The sequence below is a fragment of the Ornithorhynchus anatinus genome, chromosome 3 (genome assembly GCF_004115215.2).
Source record: "Ornithorhynchus anatinus isolate Pmale09 chromosome 3, mOrnAna1.pri.v4, whole genome shotgun sequence".
In the NCBI taxonomy this organism is placed as follows: Eukaryota; Metazoa; Chordata; class Mammalia; order Monotremata; family Ornithorhynchidae; genus Ornithorhynchus; species Ornithorhynchus anatinus.
Window position 1 is genome coordinate 120,197,600 of NC_041730.1, and position 17,007 is coordinate 120,214,606.

Below are 17,007 nucleotides of genomic sequence, written 5' to 3' on the forward strand. Positions count from 1 at the left end.
TCTCCAGCATGGTCACAGCCAAGGAGCTCAGGACTGGGAGTCAGGATACCTGGAGTCTAACTCGCAGCTCTGCCACTTACTTGAGTCCCTTAACTTTTGTGCCTCAGCTTCATCTGAAAAATGAGGATAAAATACCTGTTCTCCTTCCCTTCATTTAATCATTCATTCATTCAATTGTGTTTGAGTGCTTACTGTGTGCAAAGCACTGTACTGAGCGCTTGGGAGAGCACAATATAACAGACATTCCCTGCCACAATGAGCTCAGACTGAGCTCCATGTGGGACAAGAATGGTGTCTAATTCTGATTATTTTGTATCTACCTGAGTGCTTGGCACAGAGTACCTAATAAATACTAGTGTTCTTATTTTTACCATTAGAAGCTTCAGGACTTTCACACTTACAGGATCCAAAAAGACTGACATCCATCTTCTAAAACAAAGGAAACGGTTATCTAAATTCCTATCATTAAAATAATCAATCCTTTATTTGAAGTGTTATTTATACAAATGCATTTTATTGTTTTAACAGAATGAAAGGGCAGAAAATATTTGCCTATAACAAATCCTTGTTTATAAACATAGTATTTTAGTGATAGCACTTCTAACCAACATTCATGGTCTTTTTATTTTAATTTACTTCATATTCTGAGTAATGGTGTTCAGAAAAGCACAAACTGCATAAAGTGTACTACAGCACTGATAAAACATTTGAAGACTTAGATAGCAAACATGACTGATCATATTTCCCCTAAGTATTCTTTAGTAAAAAGAAAGTGATCTTTGGCATAAGTTCATGTTTTAAAGGCATTAATATTGCATTTATATCAGTTAAGCAACTAAAAATGTGCTAATGACATGAACACAGGTAGGTAGAAAGAAATAGAGGAAGACAATTTGCAGGATCAACTTACGATAGTGTTGATGTATTTTCTTAGAATCCACATGGACCAAGAAAAACAAGGACATTCAGGCTAAGGCTCTCACTCAGTCCTTCACTCATCCTGTAGTGGCTAATTATTGGAAAAGGCAGAAATATTTGCATTCAGGAATACTTAGGCAGAAAGGATGAGCAAAGGATAAAACAGGTGCTAGATCTTACTTGGGCTATTTTGAGGCATGTTATGTTAATGAAGGAAAGGTTACATGTTTTAACTTCCCTTTTCTCAATTTGTACAAGAGCGGGGGGAAAAAAAAGTAACCGGTTTGTCCAGAAGTGAGTAGCCAGCAGATGGATTTACATCTATTTAGTGTACCTACCATGGTGTTGGACACTGCCTCCTGTGGATTGTTAAAAATTCAGTTGAGGTGAGGATCCTAACAAAGATTTTGTTGGTAATGGTTTCCATAACAGGCAAAGTCAGGAAGAGTGAAGCCTACAGGGGTCAAGTGCAACCTGTACAGTTTATTCATAAAGTTTGGATTCAGTCTAAAATGATTTCCTTTTTGCTTTTAACTCTGGAAGGGTTACCTTCATCTAACTGACAGGGGGGTAGGGGGGAAGGGAGAAAGACTCCTGAAGTTTTGGGGGTGGAGGGAGTAAGGCAACAAGCATACCTTTCAAATCCTAGCAATTTATGGAGGAAAAATGACTAGGCCTAAGAGCTCAAAGGCAGCATTTCAGCTCAGAAAGGACATAAGCCCTTGATGGAGTCTCCTGTGTGGTAGTGGCAGAGCTCCCAGTGGCCGAGAGGGGCTGCTTGCTCTGGGTCCCGGCAGGACAACATCCTTGTAGTTCTGGTCCAAGAGCAGCAGAAGAAAGAGCACCATGACATACAGCACATTGTCTAAGGAACGCTGAGTGAGGAGGACTGCACGGGGCACACTGAGAGCCCAATCTGTTCCAAGGGCTCTACTAGCCCCATCGCTTCTTAGAAGCACGATTCAGAGGCTTGGTTTCATCATTTTCTATAGAAGAAAAAGAAATTGAACACCTGTATCCACTGAAACTGGGAGCAAACTGTGTGTGTGTGGGGGGGGACAATGTTAGGACAAATTGTTATTGGGAAGCAGCAGCCTCTACTCCTTCACTCCTAGGGATGGTGAGTTCAGGGGGACTCTAATTTGTGGAGGTGGTTTGGTGTCCCTTTTTGTGTCTTCCCACACGTGATGGGTTTAAGGGTTTATTTTGCTTTTCCAGAGGCTTCCCCTCCCACAGCCACTTCACTCTGCTGATTGTACAAAATGTTATGGAAGAAAAAATGTCTCTGGCTCCCTTCTCCCACCATGCCAGACAGGTTGGGCGCAACCGGAAAGGTGGCAATGGTGGTGAGAAAGGGGTGGCGGATGGTTTATTCCGTGAAAGGCCACAGGCAGAGGGACAGCGGGACATGGTGGAACGAGCACAGGCCGAGGAATCAGTGGACCTGGGTTCCAACTCTGACACAGGCACTTGCCTGCTGTGTGACCGAGAGCTTCACTTATCTGTGCCTCAGTTTCCTCATCTGTAAAATGGAGATTGGTAGCTGTTCTCCCTCCTACTTATACTGTGATAGGGATGGTGTCCAACTTGAATATTTCGTATCTACCCCAGTGCTCAGTACAGATCTTGTTCTATAGTACACACTTAAAGGACATAATGATGGTTACTACTGTTTTCCAGCTGTCGATGGTGTAATGGATCCCCACCTGCCCTTCCACAGCAAAGTCTAGATCCAGGTGTCGCCTACCAGGCCCAGGGAAGTAGAATAATGAGTCCAGTGATCAGCATGATCAGCAAGAACACCCAAAGCAAGGAAAGAGGTTATCTTATCAAAAGTGATTTTCCCTTCGGGGGGCTTTGTCTCCCATATAAATGTGCCCCCAATCCTAGGGGAGGGCAAGCAGGATGCTTAGTACTGGGAGGCAGGAAGGAGGAGCCCAGGGCAGCTGAACTGGATGGAAGTACTACCCTCCCCCCCAACCCTCACCCCCGGTAGTGTTCCAAACTGCAGTTGAGCTTACGTGATGTCCATGTGCTATATTCAAGGACTGGTGGTTGTGATATACGATGTGCAACGGGATAACTGGGTTGGAGAATACATACTTTTCTATGGCGATACATCAAAAAGAAATCCTCAAAAGCAAAAGAGAATGTAAAGTTTCAAATGTGAGCAAGCCAAATATGGGGATTTTTGCTTCTGAGCCCAGGCATTGTGGCAAATGCCCCGGGGACAAGAGGCACGACCCAGAAACGTGTGCTGCCCTAGCAGCAGCCGAAAATATTCTCTTCTGCTTAAAAGGTGTGTTTCTAAGAAGGGTGGCATTGCACCCTGGGGCACAGCCAGTGTCTACTGGTACCAAGGAGTTTTTCTAACCCAGCGCAGAGTGAATCCAGCATCTGTTCGAATCTTAATTGAAGCTGCTTCTGCTTCTCTTACGGTCTCCTTCACTGACTGCATAAGGTTCTGTGCATTATGAACCAACATCTCGGTTGCCTGCAAAGAAAGATTTCTCTTTAAGTAACGAATGGGACAAAACCACAAATATGAAGCCTTAAACAACCCAAGCCTAGAAACATATAGGTCCCTGGGAGACTAAAGCTAGTGGAGCTTGGCCAACACTCCAGATTTTAGGCAAAAGCTCCAAAGAGGATCTGGATTAAATCAAATGCACAATGAAATCCGACCCTGTAAGGAGCCTTCCCCCTTTAGCCACCCCCTCTCCCTGACTGAAATCAAAGTTAGTTGGGGTGGGAGAAAAAAATCCCAGAGTTCAAACCTTTAATGGACACTAGACAACCTGGCTGAAGAATGGTTTACAGCCTGGGTGAAAGCAACGTGCTTTCAAACCCTCAACACAAGCTTGGTTAAGAGCTGGCCCAGGATTTGCAGCAAAAGAAAGAAAAACAACTATATGACTGAGGAAGCAAAAGGGTGAACTGTCTACATTTCTCAGAGGTTCGTGGGGACTTCTGGGAGGAGTCTGCCTTGCCAAATCCAATGCCTCCTATTCTATCCTAATCCTCGACCTCTCAGCTGCCTCTGACACTGCCCTTCTCCTTAACATGCTATCTAAACTTGGCTTCACAGACTCCATCCTCTCCTGGTTCTCATCTCTCTGGCTGTTCAATCTCATTCTCCTTTGTGGGCTCCTCCTCCCGCTCCCATCCCCTAACTGTAGGGGTTCCTCAAAGGTCAGCTTTTGGTCTCCTTCTATTCTCCATCTATACTCACTCCTTTGGTGAACTCTTTCGCTCTCACAGCTTCAACTATCATCTCTATACAGATGACACCCAAATCTACATCTCCTGCCCTGTTCTCCCTCCCTCTCTCCAGACTCATATCTCCTATCTTCAGGACATCTCCACCTGTATGTCTGCCCACCACCTAAAACTCAACATGTTTGAGATTGAGCTCCTTATCTTCCCTCCCAAACCCTGTCCTTTCCCTGACTTTCCCATCACTATGGATGGCACTACCATCCTTCCCGTCTCACAATCCCGCGACCTTGGGGTGATCCTTGACTCTGCTCTCTCATTCACCCCACACATTCAATCCATCACCAAAACCTACCAGTTTCATCTTCACAACATTACCAAGATCTGCCCTTTTCTCTCCATCCAAGCCACTACCTTGCTGGTACAATCACTCATCATATCCCAACTGGATTATTGCATCAGCATCCTCTGTGGCCTCCCAACCTCCCGTCTCTCCCCACTTCAGTCTATACTTCACTCTGCTGCCTGGATTATCTTCCTACAGAAACTCTCTGGACATGTCACCCCCGGTTCCTCAAAAATCTCCAGTGGTGCCTATCTACTTTTGCATGAAGCAAAAACTCCTCACTATTGGCTTCAAAGCTCTCCATCACCTTGCTCCCTCCTACCTCACCACTCTTCTCTCCTTCTACAGCCCAGCCCACACACTCGGCTCCTTTGCCGCTAACCTCCTCACTGGGGCCTCGTTCTCGCCTGTCCCACCGTTGACCCCGGGATGACCGTCGACCCCTGGCCCACATCCTACCTCTGGCCTGGAATGCCCTCCCTCCTCACATCCGCCAAACTAGCTCTCCGCCCCACATTTCAAAGCCCTACTGAGAACTCACCTCCTCTAGGACGCCTTCCCAGACTGAGCCGCCCTTTTCCTCTGTTCTTCCTCCCCTCCCCGTAGCCCTTACTCCCTCCCTCTGCTCTTCCCCCTTCCCCACCCCACAGTACTTGTGTATATTTGTACATATTCATTATTCTATTTATTTCATTAATGATGTGTATATATCTATAATTCTATTTATTTATATTGATGCTATTGATACCTGTCTACTTGTTTTGATGTCCATCTCCTCCCTTCTAGACTGTGAGCCTGTTGCTGGGTAGGGACTGTCTCTATTTGTTGCCGAATTGTAGTTTCCAAGTGCTCAGTACACTGCTCTGCACACAGTAAGCACTCAATAAATACAACTGAATGAATGAATGGAAACCTACACCTACATCTAGGGTGGGGCTAAATGTTGATGTGAGATTATCCAAAGGCAAAATATCTCTCTCTGCTGGTGCTGCTCTACCACTTGAGCCCTGGGTTTTTGTTCTGACAAAAGTTTGTATTGTTCAGTTTAACCTATAATCACGGTAAAGCAGGCTAGGAACCTAAGCATCTGCGGTATTTAGGCAGGCAGCATAACTATGTCTACTCCTCTTCCAAACAAAAGTCTTACACTAAAGCTTTCGATATCTTTTGATAATCCTTGGATCTACAGTTGCAAAGCTCAGTCTATGACTCTGTTGACATTCTTTTCCACTGTAATACTGATTAAACATTGACTTTGGATATTTTCTACTCAGGAAGCTATTTTAGCTATTCAGCACTTACTATGTGCAGACTATTGTACTAAGTGCTTGGGAGAGAACAACACAAAGGCAAAATGCGAGACCTGCCCTCAAGGAGGTGACAATCTAATACAGACATTAAAATAAATGACAGCTGGAGGAAGCAGCAAAATATAAAGACTTGTGGGATGAGTGTTAAAGGCCTTAGGGAGTACAGATCAAAGTTCACAGAAGGGAGGGAGAATAGGGTGGGGAAGAGGTTAGTCAGGCAAGGCCTCTTGGAGGACATATATGATTTCAGTAGGATTTTAAAGGTGGGGAGAGAGGTGATCTGTCATATGAAGGGGGAATCTGTTTTTAGAGCCTCCCATGGAATCTTGCCCAGACCCCCTGTTCCCTTGATTCTTTTGCAGTGCATTCGATGCAGGAAAATCTCAAAAATCTCCAGTGGTTGTCTATTAACCTTCGTATCAAGCAAAACCCCCTCACTATTGGCTCCAAAGCTCTCCCTCACCTTTCCCCTCCTATCTCACCTCCCTTCTCACCTTCTACAGCCCAGCCCGCACACTCCGCTCCTCTGCGCTAACCTCCTCACTGGGGCCTCGTTCTCACCTGCCCCACCATCGACCCCTGGCCCAAGTCTTATCTCCGGCCTGGAATGCCCTCCCTCCTCACATCCACCAAACTAGCAGACCTCCCCACTTCAAAGCCCTACTGAAAACTCATCTCCCAGGCTGAGCTGCTCCTTTTCCTCTGCTCCTCCTCCCCTCCCTATCACCCCGATTCGCTCCCTTTGCTCTACCACCCTCCCCACCCCACTTGTGTATATGTGTACATATTTTTCTATTTATTTTATTAATGATGTGTATATATCTATAATATTTATTTATATTGATGCTGTTGAGGCCTGTTTACTTGTTTTGATGTCTGTCTCCCCCCTGCTTCTAGACTGTGAGCCCACTGTTGGGCAAGCGCTTAGTACAGTGCTCTGCACACAGTAAGTGCTCAATAAATACGACTGAATGAATGAATGCAGGAAGGTTAATGTGCTTCATATTGTCACTCCTTGTCTAGAATAAGACAACAAGGTGGCCTCACGTGCATACGAGTCTAATAAGGTGAAGTGGAGCAAATAGGCCCTGGCCCAGGCCCCCAAAAAACAGCCCTCTTGGCTCACAATCTTGACAATACTTGAGCTGAGTTGGCCAAGTGCCCTGATATCTAAATGTGGAAATGAGCGTAAAAAAAACAATATATACCTGGTGGGGCCTCAATCAATACTGACTAACTGCTAAGAAGTGGGATGAAGAAGCAGGATATGAGACCAACTTGAAATGGACCACCTGGAGCTTGGTCTCAGAAATCATCTCTCCCTAACACCATTCTCGTCTACCTCGCCACTGACCACATCCTCCCTCTGGCCTGGAACTCCCTCTCCCCATCATCAAAGCCCTCCTAAAATCCCACCTCCTCCAAGGGGCCTTCCCTGCCTAACCCCCTTAACCTCCCTATTTGCCTTCCCTTCTACATCACCCATGCAGAAGCAGTGTGGCCTTGTGGAAAGAGCACAGGCCTAGGAATCAGAGGACAGGGGTTCTAATCCCAGCTCTGCCACGTAACTGCTGTGTGACCTTGGGCAAGTCACTTCACTTCTCTGGGGCTCAGTTACCTCATATGTAATGTGCGGATTAAAGCTGTGAGCCCCGAGTGGGACATGGACTGTGTCTGACCAGATTAGCTCGTATCTGCCTCAGCACATAGTACGGTCCCTGGCACATAGTACGTGCTTAACAAATACCACAGCTATTATTACCAATAATAACGAATATTATTTATAAGAAGCAGCGTGGCTTAGTGGAAAGAGCCCCAGTCCTGGGTCCTAATTCCGGCTCTGCCACTTGTCAACTGTGTGACTCTGGACAAGTCACTTCATTTCTCTGGGCCTCAGTTACCTCTTCTGTAAAATGGGGATTAAGACTGTGAGCCCCACGTGGGACAACCTGATCACCCTGTATCTACCCCAGTGTTTAGAACAGTGCGTGGCACATAGTAAGCGCTTAACTACCACTATTATTATTATTATGACTTTAAGCGAATAAAAATTCCTTTAAAAGAAAGCTCCTCCTAAGAGAGGTGTTTGCCTTGGATGTGAAAAGCCCATATCCTCCCGGAAGTCTTCCCTGATTGAGCTTGCATCTCCCCACCCCATTTCACATCAGCACTTCCGCGTCACCTCAACACCTGGGGAGTCACCCAGCCTCCCCTCCCAGGTGAACATTTAGGGAAATAACTTTCCACTCTGATGCTTCCACTTGTAGTTCATTTTAGTGGCTGTCTCCCATGTTGGATTGTAAATTCCTTGAGGACATGGATTGTGACTACCTACTTACTCTATTGAGTTCTCCCAGGGGCTTAGCGCTAATAGTGCTCGGATTGCTCTGCAGGGCAAAATGAGCCACAGAACCCTCTTGGGAAGTCTAATGCTGCCAGAGGACTTGAGCAAGAATTCCAGTGGAAGAGAGGGTTTTCAACTCTCACATTTGTAATCAAATCCCTTCCACTGCTCTCCCTCAAGACTATAGTAATTGTGGTATTTGTTAAGTCTTACTATGTGCCAGCTACTGTACTAAGTTCACTGTGGGCAGGGAACATGTCTATGTCTACCAACTCTGTTATATTGTACTCTCCCAAGCACTTAGTACAGTGCTTTGCACATAGTAAGAGCTTAATAAATACCACTGATGATGAAATAGCTATAGATCTCAGGCCTAAAAGGAGGCCATGGGAAATGCTGAAATCCTTTAACTTCAATCACGAGGAAGACCCTTCCTGCACTGTTCATTAGAGCGATGAGGAGCTTATTTATTCATTCATTCGTATTTATTGAGCGCTTACTGTGTACAGAGCACTGTACTAATGGAATGAGCAATGGAATGAACAATTCGGCAACAGATAGAGACTGTCCCTGTCCAACAACGTGCTCAGAGTCTAAGAGAGCTTATGGCTAGTCTAGAAAATGGCTAGCCCTTCCTAGGAAGGCAAAACAGAAGTCTGACTGAGAAAGGTTCTCTAACAGATTTGGCCCTGGCTTCTTTTGCTAGAATGAATCTAAGTGGAATGCTAGATTTGGTTTTAGATTCTTTAGAACTAATTTTTAGTGTCCTGAAGCCACACTTCACTTGCTAAAAAACTGCGGCTGAATGATCAAGGTTCTTTCTGTGAGATCTCTGGGGCGGTACAAGGTGGGAGTTACCTGCTCCGACTCCTCATCGCTGATGTTGGTCCTTCCCAGCATCGTGGCTTTGACCGTGGACAGGATTTTGAGCTGTGTGCTGATGGTCGGGATCCGCTCACAGACCTGGAGATAAAGTTAAGCGGGACAAGCTTGAACAACTCAAATATCAAATTAAAAAAAGAACAGGTAAGGGTCACCCCTGCCCCACAACATTTCTGCCCCACTATTTTAAGCTCTTTCTTCAGACATATATTCTCAAGTCTACATTCTAAAATACATTATAAGGGCCAAAAACTCCACAAGCACCACACTCCCTCACAAGCCCTCTGCAACATTCTTCCTTTTCAGAGACAGACGTGGAAGAAAGACAGGAATTAGAACTCTCATTTTTTCTTTAAAATTAAAAATGAATCATTTCCTTTCACTCATCTCCTGCTCTCTCTATTACTTTTCCTCGGGCACACCCCGCCCCCCCACTTCTGTCCCCTTGCCCTTCAATTCTCCAACTCTGAGCTGCCTTCCTCTCCCTCACCCGAGTGTCTCAGTTCCCATCCCCTTTGCCCCCCAGACCTGTAAAAGGTTGGTCCGGATGCGCTTGTCCGTGCACTGCTTGGCAACCTCCTTTGCCAACCGCGTCACCTCGTCGGATGCTTTCGCGATGTCTTTGGCACACTGGATCAGGGCCCGTTTGGTGCCACTGCCACCCCTCACCAGACGAGACATCTCAGCCATCAGAAGAGCCATCCTCTTTGCAGCTGCAATGATGTCATTCCCCTAGAGAGAGAGCGCAGGTAATGGCCATGAGGCTCAGACCCTGGCAGGGGGATTGGGAGGAAATGGAACACACACAGTGAAGAAGACGGGTGTCTAAGACTCTTCAGAGAGGAACGCAAGTGGCACTTCGATGAGCCCAATGAGGAGCGCTGGACAGATGGACAAAAGAGGTTAGTGAGATGAATGGTTCTCCCCAGCACCGAACAATGGAAAGGAAGGAGCTTCAAAACTGAAAAGAGCAGAGACCAAAGGGTTAGTAGGACCGGGAAGAAGGGCCATCCTTGGCGTGCCACGTTCAACAAACACTTTGGCAATCGCTGGTTAATCACTTCAAGGAACTGGGATGGGTTAAATGGACAGTTCTGTTGACATTTATCTGGAGAGAAGCAACAGTGCTCCCTGAAGGGAAAAGTACTAAGCAACAAATAGGCATATCCAAGAAATGCCAAACAGCTTGAGGTCAACTGAAGGTTTCTTCGCAGTGACCTTCTTTAGGGGATGGCAGGAAAGGACTCACATTCCCAGAGATGGCCAGTCCTATCCTTCTCAGTGAGTAATGTCAGGGGGTCGCATCTTGAGCTGGACAGCTAATAACTCCACTTTCACTCACCTCTCGTCCAGCCAGCCTCACTACTTCTGGAGGAAAAGTATACTTGGAGTTTCCATCTCAAAGGGGGCCAGATGTCGGAGCCCCATCATCACTAAAATCAGACTGAAATGGCCTCTGCCTGATGTCCAGCCAGAAATAGGCAGTGCAAAACCAGGCGTCAAAAGTATGTGGTATATGTATTTAACACGTAGCCCCAAATTTCCCTAAAGACCAACAGTCATTTGCCAAAAACAAAGATCCCGGCTCCCACCAGGCAAGACCCAGGTCATGATTTGGGGCTGTGGGGTGTAGGTCCTAAAAGCCAAACAAGACCAGGGATGTTGGAACTTTTTTCACCTTATCTCAGACACACTCAACTTCAAGTCTGTAAAAACAGCAAGTGAATTAACATCCATAGAATTGAAAGCGAATGCTGACAACCCATAAAAAGTCAGATCCAAGTAATTTTCCCCTCAAGCTCTCCAGTTCAGGTTTTTATAAAGTATAGTGAAGAAAGCAAACACACACACACACACACATCATTGCAGGCTACACAGAAGATGAAGTATTGTGCCAGAGGACACTGAGCAATTTGTAGATGGTTTGTTCTCTCAGAAAGTGTGCCACTGCTCAGATAAAAGATTACCAATATAGAGAAAACATACGGGAGAAGCGAGTGGCACAAGTCTTTAGAAGTAAATCACCATCAACAGTCACATGCCAAAAATCTCCATGGCGAACATATAACCAGAGTCATAGTACACCTCTTTAATACAGAGCTGGAGTTTCCAAGACTAATGTACAGACATTTCAAACCTGGGATTAGTTATCGGACATCAACCACGCTCATCTTGCAGCATGCCAGTCCCCAAAAGAAAAGAGAAAAAGTGACCAGCCTCACAGACTCAGGTTTGTGTTTCGTCTCCAAGGCCCAGGATGCTGCTCCTGCCTGTTCCAAGGCCTCAGGTTCCCCCAGTTTCACACCGATGCCCTAACTTAGCGCATTCAGTGGGGCCCCCTTGGCCGTGTTCTCCGGCCGGGGCCAGCGTATGCGATACAGCCAAGTGTGATGCAGTAATCTCCCTTTGACACATGGGCCATACCAAGCCATTCCTTACCTCACAGGCATTACTTAGTCTAAGCCCTCGATGAAGGCAGCAGAGGCGCAAAGCACTAGAGTCAGGTTAAAAGGTTTCTCAAACAGGCTGAAATAGTTCCAAATCTGGGAGTCGTGGTTTCCCGTGTGGTTCTAAGACTCAACTCTAGCCATAAAGTCAAAATAGAAAAAGGCAGGTGTGCAACTAGAGGAAAAGGAAGCTCTTCAGGGTGTGACCCTCCCACCCCACCGCTCTGTTGCCCAAAACGAACACAGTTTCATCTGGCACCGACAGACCTAACGAACTTGTGAAGCCACTCTCAGTCCTTACAATAAAGTGCAGACAGGCACCTCCCAGCTCAAGACTCCCGGGACCAGCACGGATCACGAGTGATGCAATGTGTCAACGCTGCGCACGTAGAGATGCATACGGAGTCATCCCCAAGCGGTGGTGGGGAGGGGAGTCACTGTGGAGGAGTACCTTACTAGACCACTTCGTTGCTTCCCGATGCAGAGACTGAGCAGCGGCCAGAATGGGCTGGTTAACGGGCTGACTGGTTGGCATTAACAGCAGCTCGGGCTCGTAATCGTCTTCCAAGTCAGAGGGGAGAGTGTACTCAACAGCATCTGCATCGTCCACCTCAGCTACACCTACACCAGCCTCAGCGGCTTCCTTACCCGGCTTTGGGGATGGCAGGGGAGGATGGAGAAACAGGGAAAGCGTTAGGAGGAAAAGCAGGACTCGGGAAAAGAACAGGAACCAAGCTCCAGCTGGTTTAGTAGCCGAGGCTCCTCTAGCAAAGGGAGGAAATTGCAAGAGTCTCCAGGGGACAAAATCGGGAAGATCACAGGAGGGGAGCTTTCCACAGTAAACCTGCAAGGTCGCTTTACTGCAAGGGAAACTGAAACTGGAACTACCAACTTTATGGGGGAAGAAGGAGGAACGGTGATCCCAAAGAAGGAAAACCTTACTGCCAAAGGCCGTTTCCATGTGTTTCACATCCACACTTTTGTTTTGTTTTCCTCTGACCAAGAAAGAGTTAACGGTATAACTTTAAAAAAATAAAACACCAGAGGAGAAAAACCAACATGCACAGCAGGGGTCCACGGCTGGCAGGAAGGCAGCTCTGATTAGAACAAATGAACACTCAGTTGGCTTATGAGGATGCTATGTTACATTAAGACGAAGGTCAGTGAAGCAGCTGGTAGACATGGATTTTTGTTCTCTGTGCTCATCAGGAACAGAGATAAGTTAGCAAAACGCCCCAGGATGGACACTTACACAAAATACCAAATCTAGATGGGGAAAGGATCAGGAGGGGAAGTAACTTTTTGTGGGAGTGAATTTCAGGTGCCAGGAAAGAACATCAGAAGACCATCTGGTTCAGCCCTTCGACTCCAGGCAGGAATCCACACAACTCATTCTAGATGGGTTGTTGTTTCCCCTCCCCCCCCCACCTTATGGGGGCTCAGTAACCGAAATGCCACAATCTCTCCTAGTATCCTGAGAGAATGAAACACCAAAGACCCAGAGTGGTGGAAAAAATTGGGGTGGGGTGGGGTGGTTGGGAGGGAAGGAGGAGGTAAGAAGGAAGGGAGGACTTCCAGAAAGGACACAATTGATGACAATGGAGATAACTGGCTATATGTGCAATGGGTGGGTTTAAAGTGATTTTATCAAAGGGGAGAGGAGATGATTTTGGTTTTTTTCATCTTCCCTGTGGGTTGTCATAACAAAGTCAAACCCCTCCTAACCAGGGGTCTCCATTTCAGAAAAACTTAATCGATCCCTCGTTTCATTTTGTAGTTCACTGCAATTAACAGCTCAAGAAAACATCTTGAATTTGCTATTTAAATACCAAGATGATAACGCTAAGCAGAGAAAATCTAATATGAGAACCAGGACAATAGGGGGTCCCAGAGGACTTACAAACTTTCATCACCTGATGAGCAGAAAAAAGCAAAGAAAATCAAAACAATGGGTAATTTAGCAGTTAAATCAGTTTCTTTTAACTGGTAGTTTGCTGATGAAAAAAGCAGTCAAAATTAATATACAGTTAATATATAACTATATTTATATACATATATATATATATATGGTGTTTATATATATATATAAAACAGACCAGAGGTAGTTATAGGACACCAAGCTTTGCAAAGCTCCACTGGCTATATCAATAATTTTGAGTTTATATTTATTACCTATACTCTAAGCTTCTTGTAGGCAGGAATTGTGTATACCAACTCTATTGTATTTTACTTTCTCAAGGGCTGAGTACAGTAAGCACAAAGTAAGTGCTCAAGAAATATCACCAACTGATTTTCCGAAGTTACCCTAATGCTGCAGTTAGTGCAAGAGTTTTAAAAGAACTCTGAAAATAGAATGCATAATTCCTTTACTTCCAAGGCAAGAAGGAAAATATAATCAATTAGTCACAAAATACCTCATCAAAAATCACTTCAAGATTCTTGTTCTGAAAAGTAGCAAAAGGGGGTGATTTCCCATTCCACAAACAGGAGAAACAATGCAAAATGTGATTTCTGAAGAACAGGGAGCAACCCATTATCAGGGCATCAACAGCCCTAGTAGATACTTGTGACCTCTTTTCAGTAAGCACATTCCGTTTTGCCTTTCTAGAGCCACCGAATACCTCGACATTCACTGCTTACCCAACTCACTCTCAGAGAGGGGAAGGATTACATCCCTCATGCATCACTGAACTGTTCCTTTTTAGACTATAAGCTCGCTGTGGGCAGAGAACGTGTCTAACTCTGTTGTATTATACTCTCCTGAGCACTTAGTACAATGCTCTGCATATAGTAGGTACTCAATCATCATAATAATGATGGTATTTGTTAAGGGCTTACCATGAGTCAAGCACTGTTCTAAGCGCTAGGGAAGAAACACGCTAATCGGGTTGGACACTGTCCATCTCCCACATGGGACTCATAGTCTTAATCCCCATTTTACAGGTAACTGAGGCACAGAGAAATTAAGTGACTTGCCCAAGGCCACAGAGCAAATAACTGGCGGAGTCAGGATTAGAACCCAGGTCCTTCTGACTCCCAGGCCTGTACTCTATCCACATTGATTGACTGTTCCCGAATGGTCTAGATCTCAAAATGTCAGGATAAGATGCTAATCATTTCACAGTTGTGCCTTCCGGGAAGGCCTTCTTTCCCATAGAAGTTCCAAGCAGCAAGGGTAGCTGGGAATGGCTTTATCCTCTTACCTTGCTGGACCATTTGCGAGCTTCATCATGGAGCTGCCTAGCAGCCATCATCATTGGCTGGTTAATCATCTCTCCCGCCTTCTGCTCAGGGAACTCTTCATCTTTCTCTTCAGGTGGTGGGGGTCTGGGTGGGGGGACCTCTCCCTCAGGCAGAGGAGGTTTGGGTGGAGCAAGCTCATCAGTCAGCTAGAAGAGAAGCAGTCATTATTACATCCAGATCCCCAAGAGGCATTCCCAATGTAAAAGGGTGTTCTCAGACAAAATTGTTAGTTGCTAAATGACCACCTTCCAACCCAAAACAAAACCCTGCATCTGAGTGTCCTCACTGAGGTCACGCAAGTCAGGTAGACTCAACCTGATAGAAGTTTTTTCACCCTTTCCCACAAAAATGAAATTCGTAATTGCTTCAGTTCTTCCCAAGACTAGGTAGGTGCTTAGCACACCATGTCCCTGAGGATGCCTAACAAAATTTTTTAGGAAATGAGGTATTTGGGCCACAAAAACATCACCCTTCCAGAAATTCTCACAGCCCATAACAGCATTTACATCAGAGCCCTAGTCAGATGCATGCAAGGAGGAACACTAGGAGAATGGAAATCAATCACATTTACTGAGCGCTTACTGTGTGCAGAGCACTGTATTAAATGCTTGGGAGAGTACGACAGAACAGAGTCGGTAGACACGTTCCCTGCCCACAACGAGAGTACGGTCTAGGAGGAGAGACAGACATTAATATCAATAAATTATGGATATCAACATAAATGTTGTGGGGCTGAGGGAAGGATGAATAAAGGGTGCAAATCCAAGTACAAGGGCCATGCAGAAGGGAGTAGGAGAAGAGCAAATGAGGGCTTGTCCAAAACTGAGCTAACGTCCAAAACTGAGCTTAACAAGTCCAAAACTGAACTCCTTATCTTCCTTTCCAAGCCCTGTCCTCTTCCTGACTTCCCTATCACTGTGGATGGTACGACCATCTTTCCCGTCTCTCAAACCCACAACGTTGGTGTCATCCTTGACTTGGCTCTCTCATTCACCCCACACATCCAATCCATCACCAAGACCTGCCGGTCTCACCTTTATAATATCGCCAAGATCCACCCTTTCCTTCCCACCCAAACGGCTATCTTACTGGTACGTGCTCTCATAATATCCCAGCTGGATTATTGTGTCAACCTTCTCTCTGATCTCCCTTCTTCCCATCTCTCCCCGCTCCAGTCTATTCTTCATTCCGCTGACCGGCTCATCTGCCTGCAGAAACACTCTGGACATGTCACTCCCCTTCTTAAAAACCTCCAGTGGTTGCCCATCGACCTCCACCCCTAACAAAAACTTCTCACTCTAATGTTGGTATTTGTTAAGCGCTTACTATGTGCAGAGCACTGTTCTAAGCGCTGGGGTAAACACAGGGGAATCAGGTTGTCCCACGTGGGGCTCACAGTCTTAATCCCCATTTTACAGATGAGGGAACTGAGGCACAGAGAAGTGAAGTGACTTGCCCACAGTCACACAGCTGACAAGTGGCAGAGCTGGGATTTGAACTCATGAGCCCTGACTCCAAAGCCCGTGCTCTTTCCACTGCGCCACGCGGTCTGAACTCTAGGCTTCGAGGCTCTCCATCACCTTGCCCACTCCTACCTCTCTTCCCTTCTCCCTTTCTACTGCCCACCCCGTAGGCTCCGCTCCTCTGCCTCCCACCTCCTCACTGTCCCCCGTTCTCGCCTATCCCGCCCTCGACCTCTGGCCCACGTGCTCCCGCTGTCCTGGAATGCCCTCCCTCCTCACCTCCGCCAAACTCTCTTCCCCTCTTCAAAGCCCTACTGAGAGCTCGCCTTCCCCAAGAGGCCTTCCCAGACTGAGCTCCCCCTTTTCCCTCTGCTCCCTCTGCTGCCTCTCTACCCTCCTCAGCTAAGCCCCCTTTTCCCCCCTTTCCCTCTGCTCCTCCCCCTCTCCTCTCCCCTCCCCTCAGCACTGTGCTCGTCCACTCATTTGTATATATTTTATTACCCTATTTATTTTGTTAATGAGATGTACTTCCCCTGGATTCCATTTATTGCTACTGCTTTTGTCTGTCCGTCTCCCCCAATTAGACTGCAAGGCCATCAATGGGCAGGGATTGTCTCTGTCTTGCCCAATTGTACATTCCAAGCACTCAGTACAGTGCTCTGCACATAGTAAGCGCTCAATAAATACTACTGAATGAATGAATGAATGGAAGGCCTCTTGGAGTAGATGTGCCTTCAATAAGGCTTTGAAGGTGGGGAGAGTGATCATCTGTCGGCTATGAAGAGGAAGGAAGTTCCAGGATAGAAGCAGGATGTGGGCAAGAGATCAGCGAGAGGGA

The 17,007-nt window shown here is 46.3% G+C and overlaps 1 protein-coding gene across 4 annotated transcripts in view; it reads right to left on the reverse strand.

Annotated features, from left to right (window-relative positions):
• Positions 1-456: 456 nt before the first annotated feature.
• The window catches only part of VCL (vinculin), a 93,236-nt gene continuing 76,685 nt past the window's right edge, over positions 457-17,007 (reverse strand). For 2 of the 4 annotated variants that reach the window (XM_029059503.2, XM_029059504.2), the window contains exons 18-21: positions 14,667-14,852; positions 9,545-9,748; positions 8,993-9,097; positions 457-3,412 (exon numbers count right to left, since the gene is read on the reverse strand). In XM_029059503.2, coding sequence (XP_028915336.1) covers positions 3,266-3,412; positions 8,993-9,097; positions 9,545-9,748; positions 14,667-14,852 — 642 coding nt within the window. In that variant the 3' untranslated portion in view covers positions 457-3,265. Of the gene's footprint in view, positions 3,413-8,992; positions 9,098-9,544; positions 9,749-11,711; positions 12,116-14,666; positions 14,853-17,007 lie in introns of those variants that run through there. The other 2 variants (XM_029059506.2, XM_029059505.2) reach the window with 2 other exon arrangements.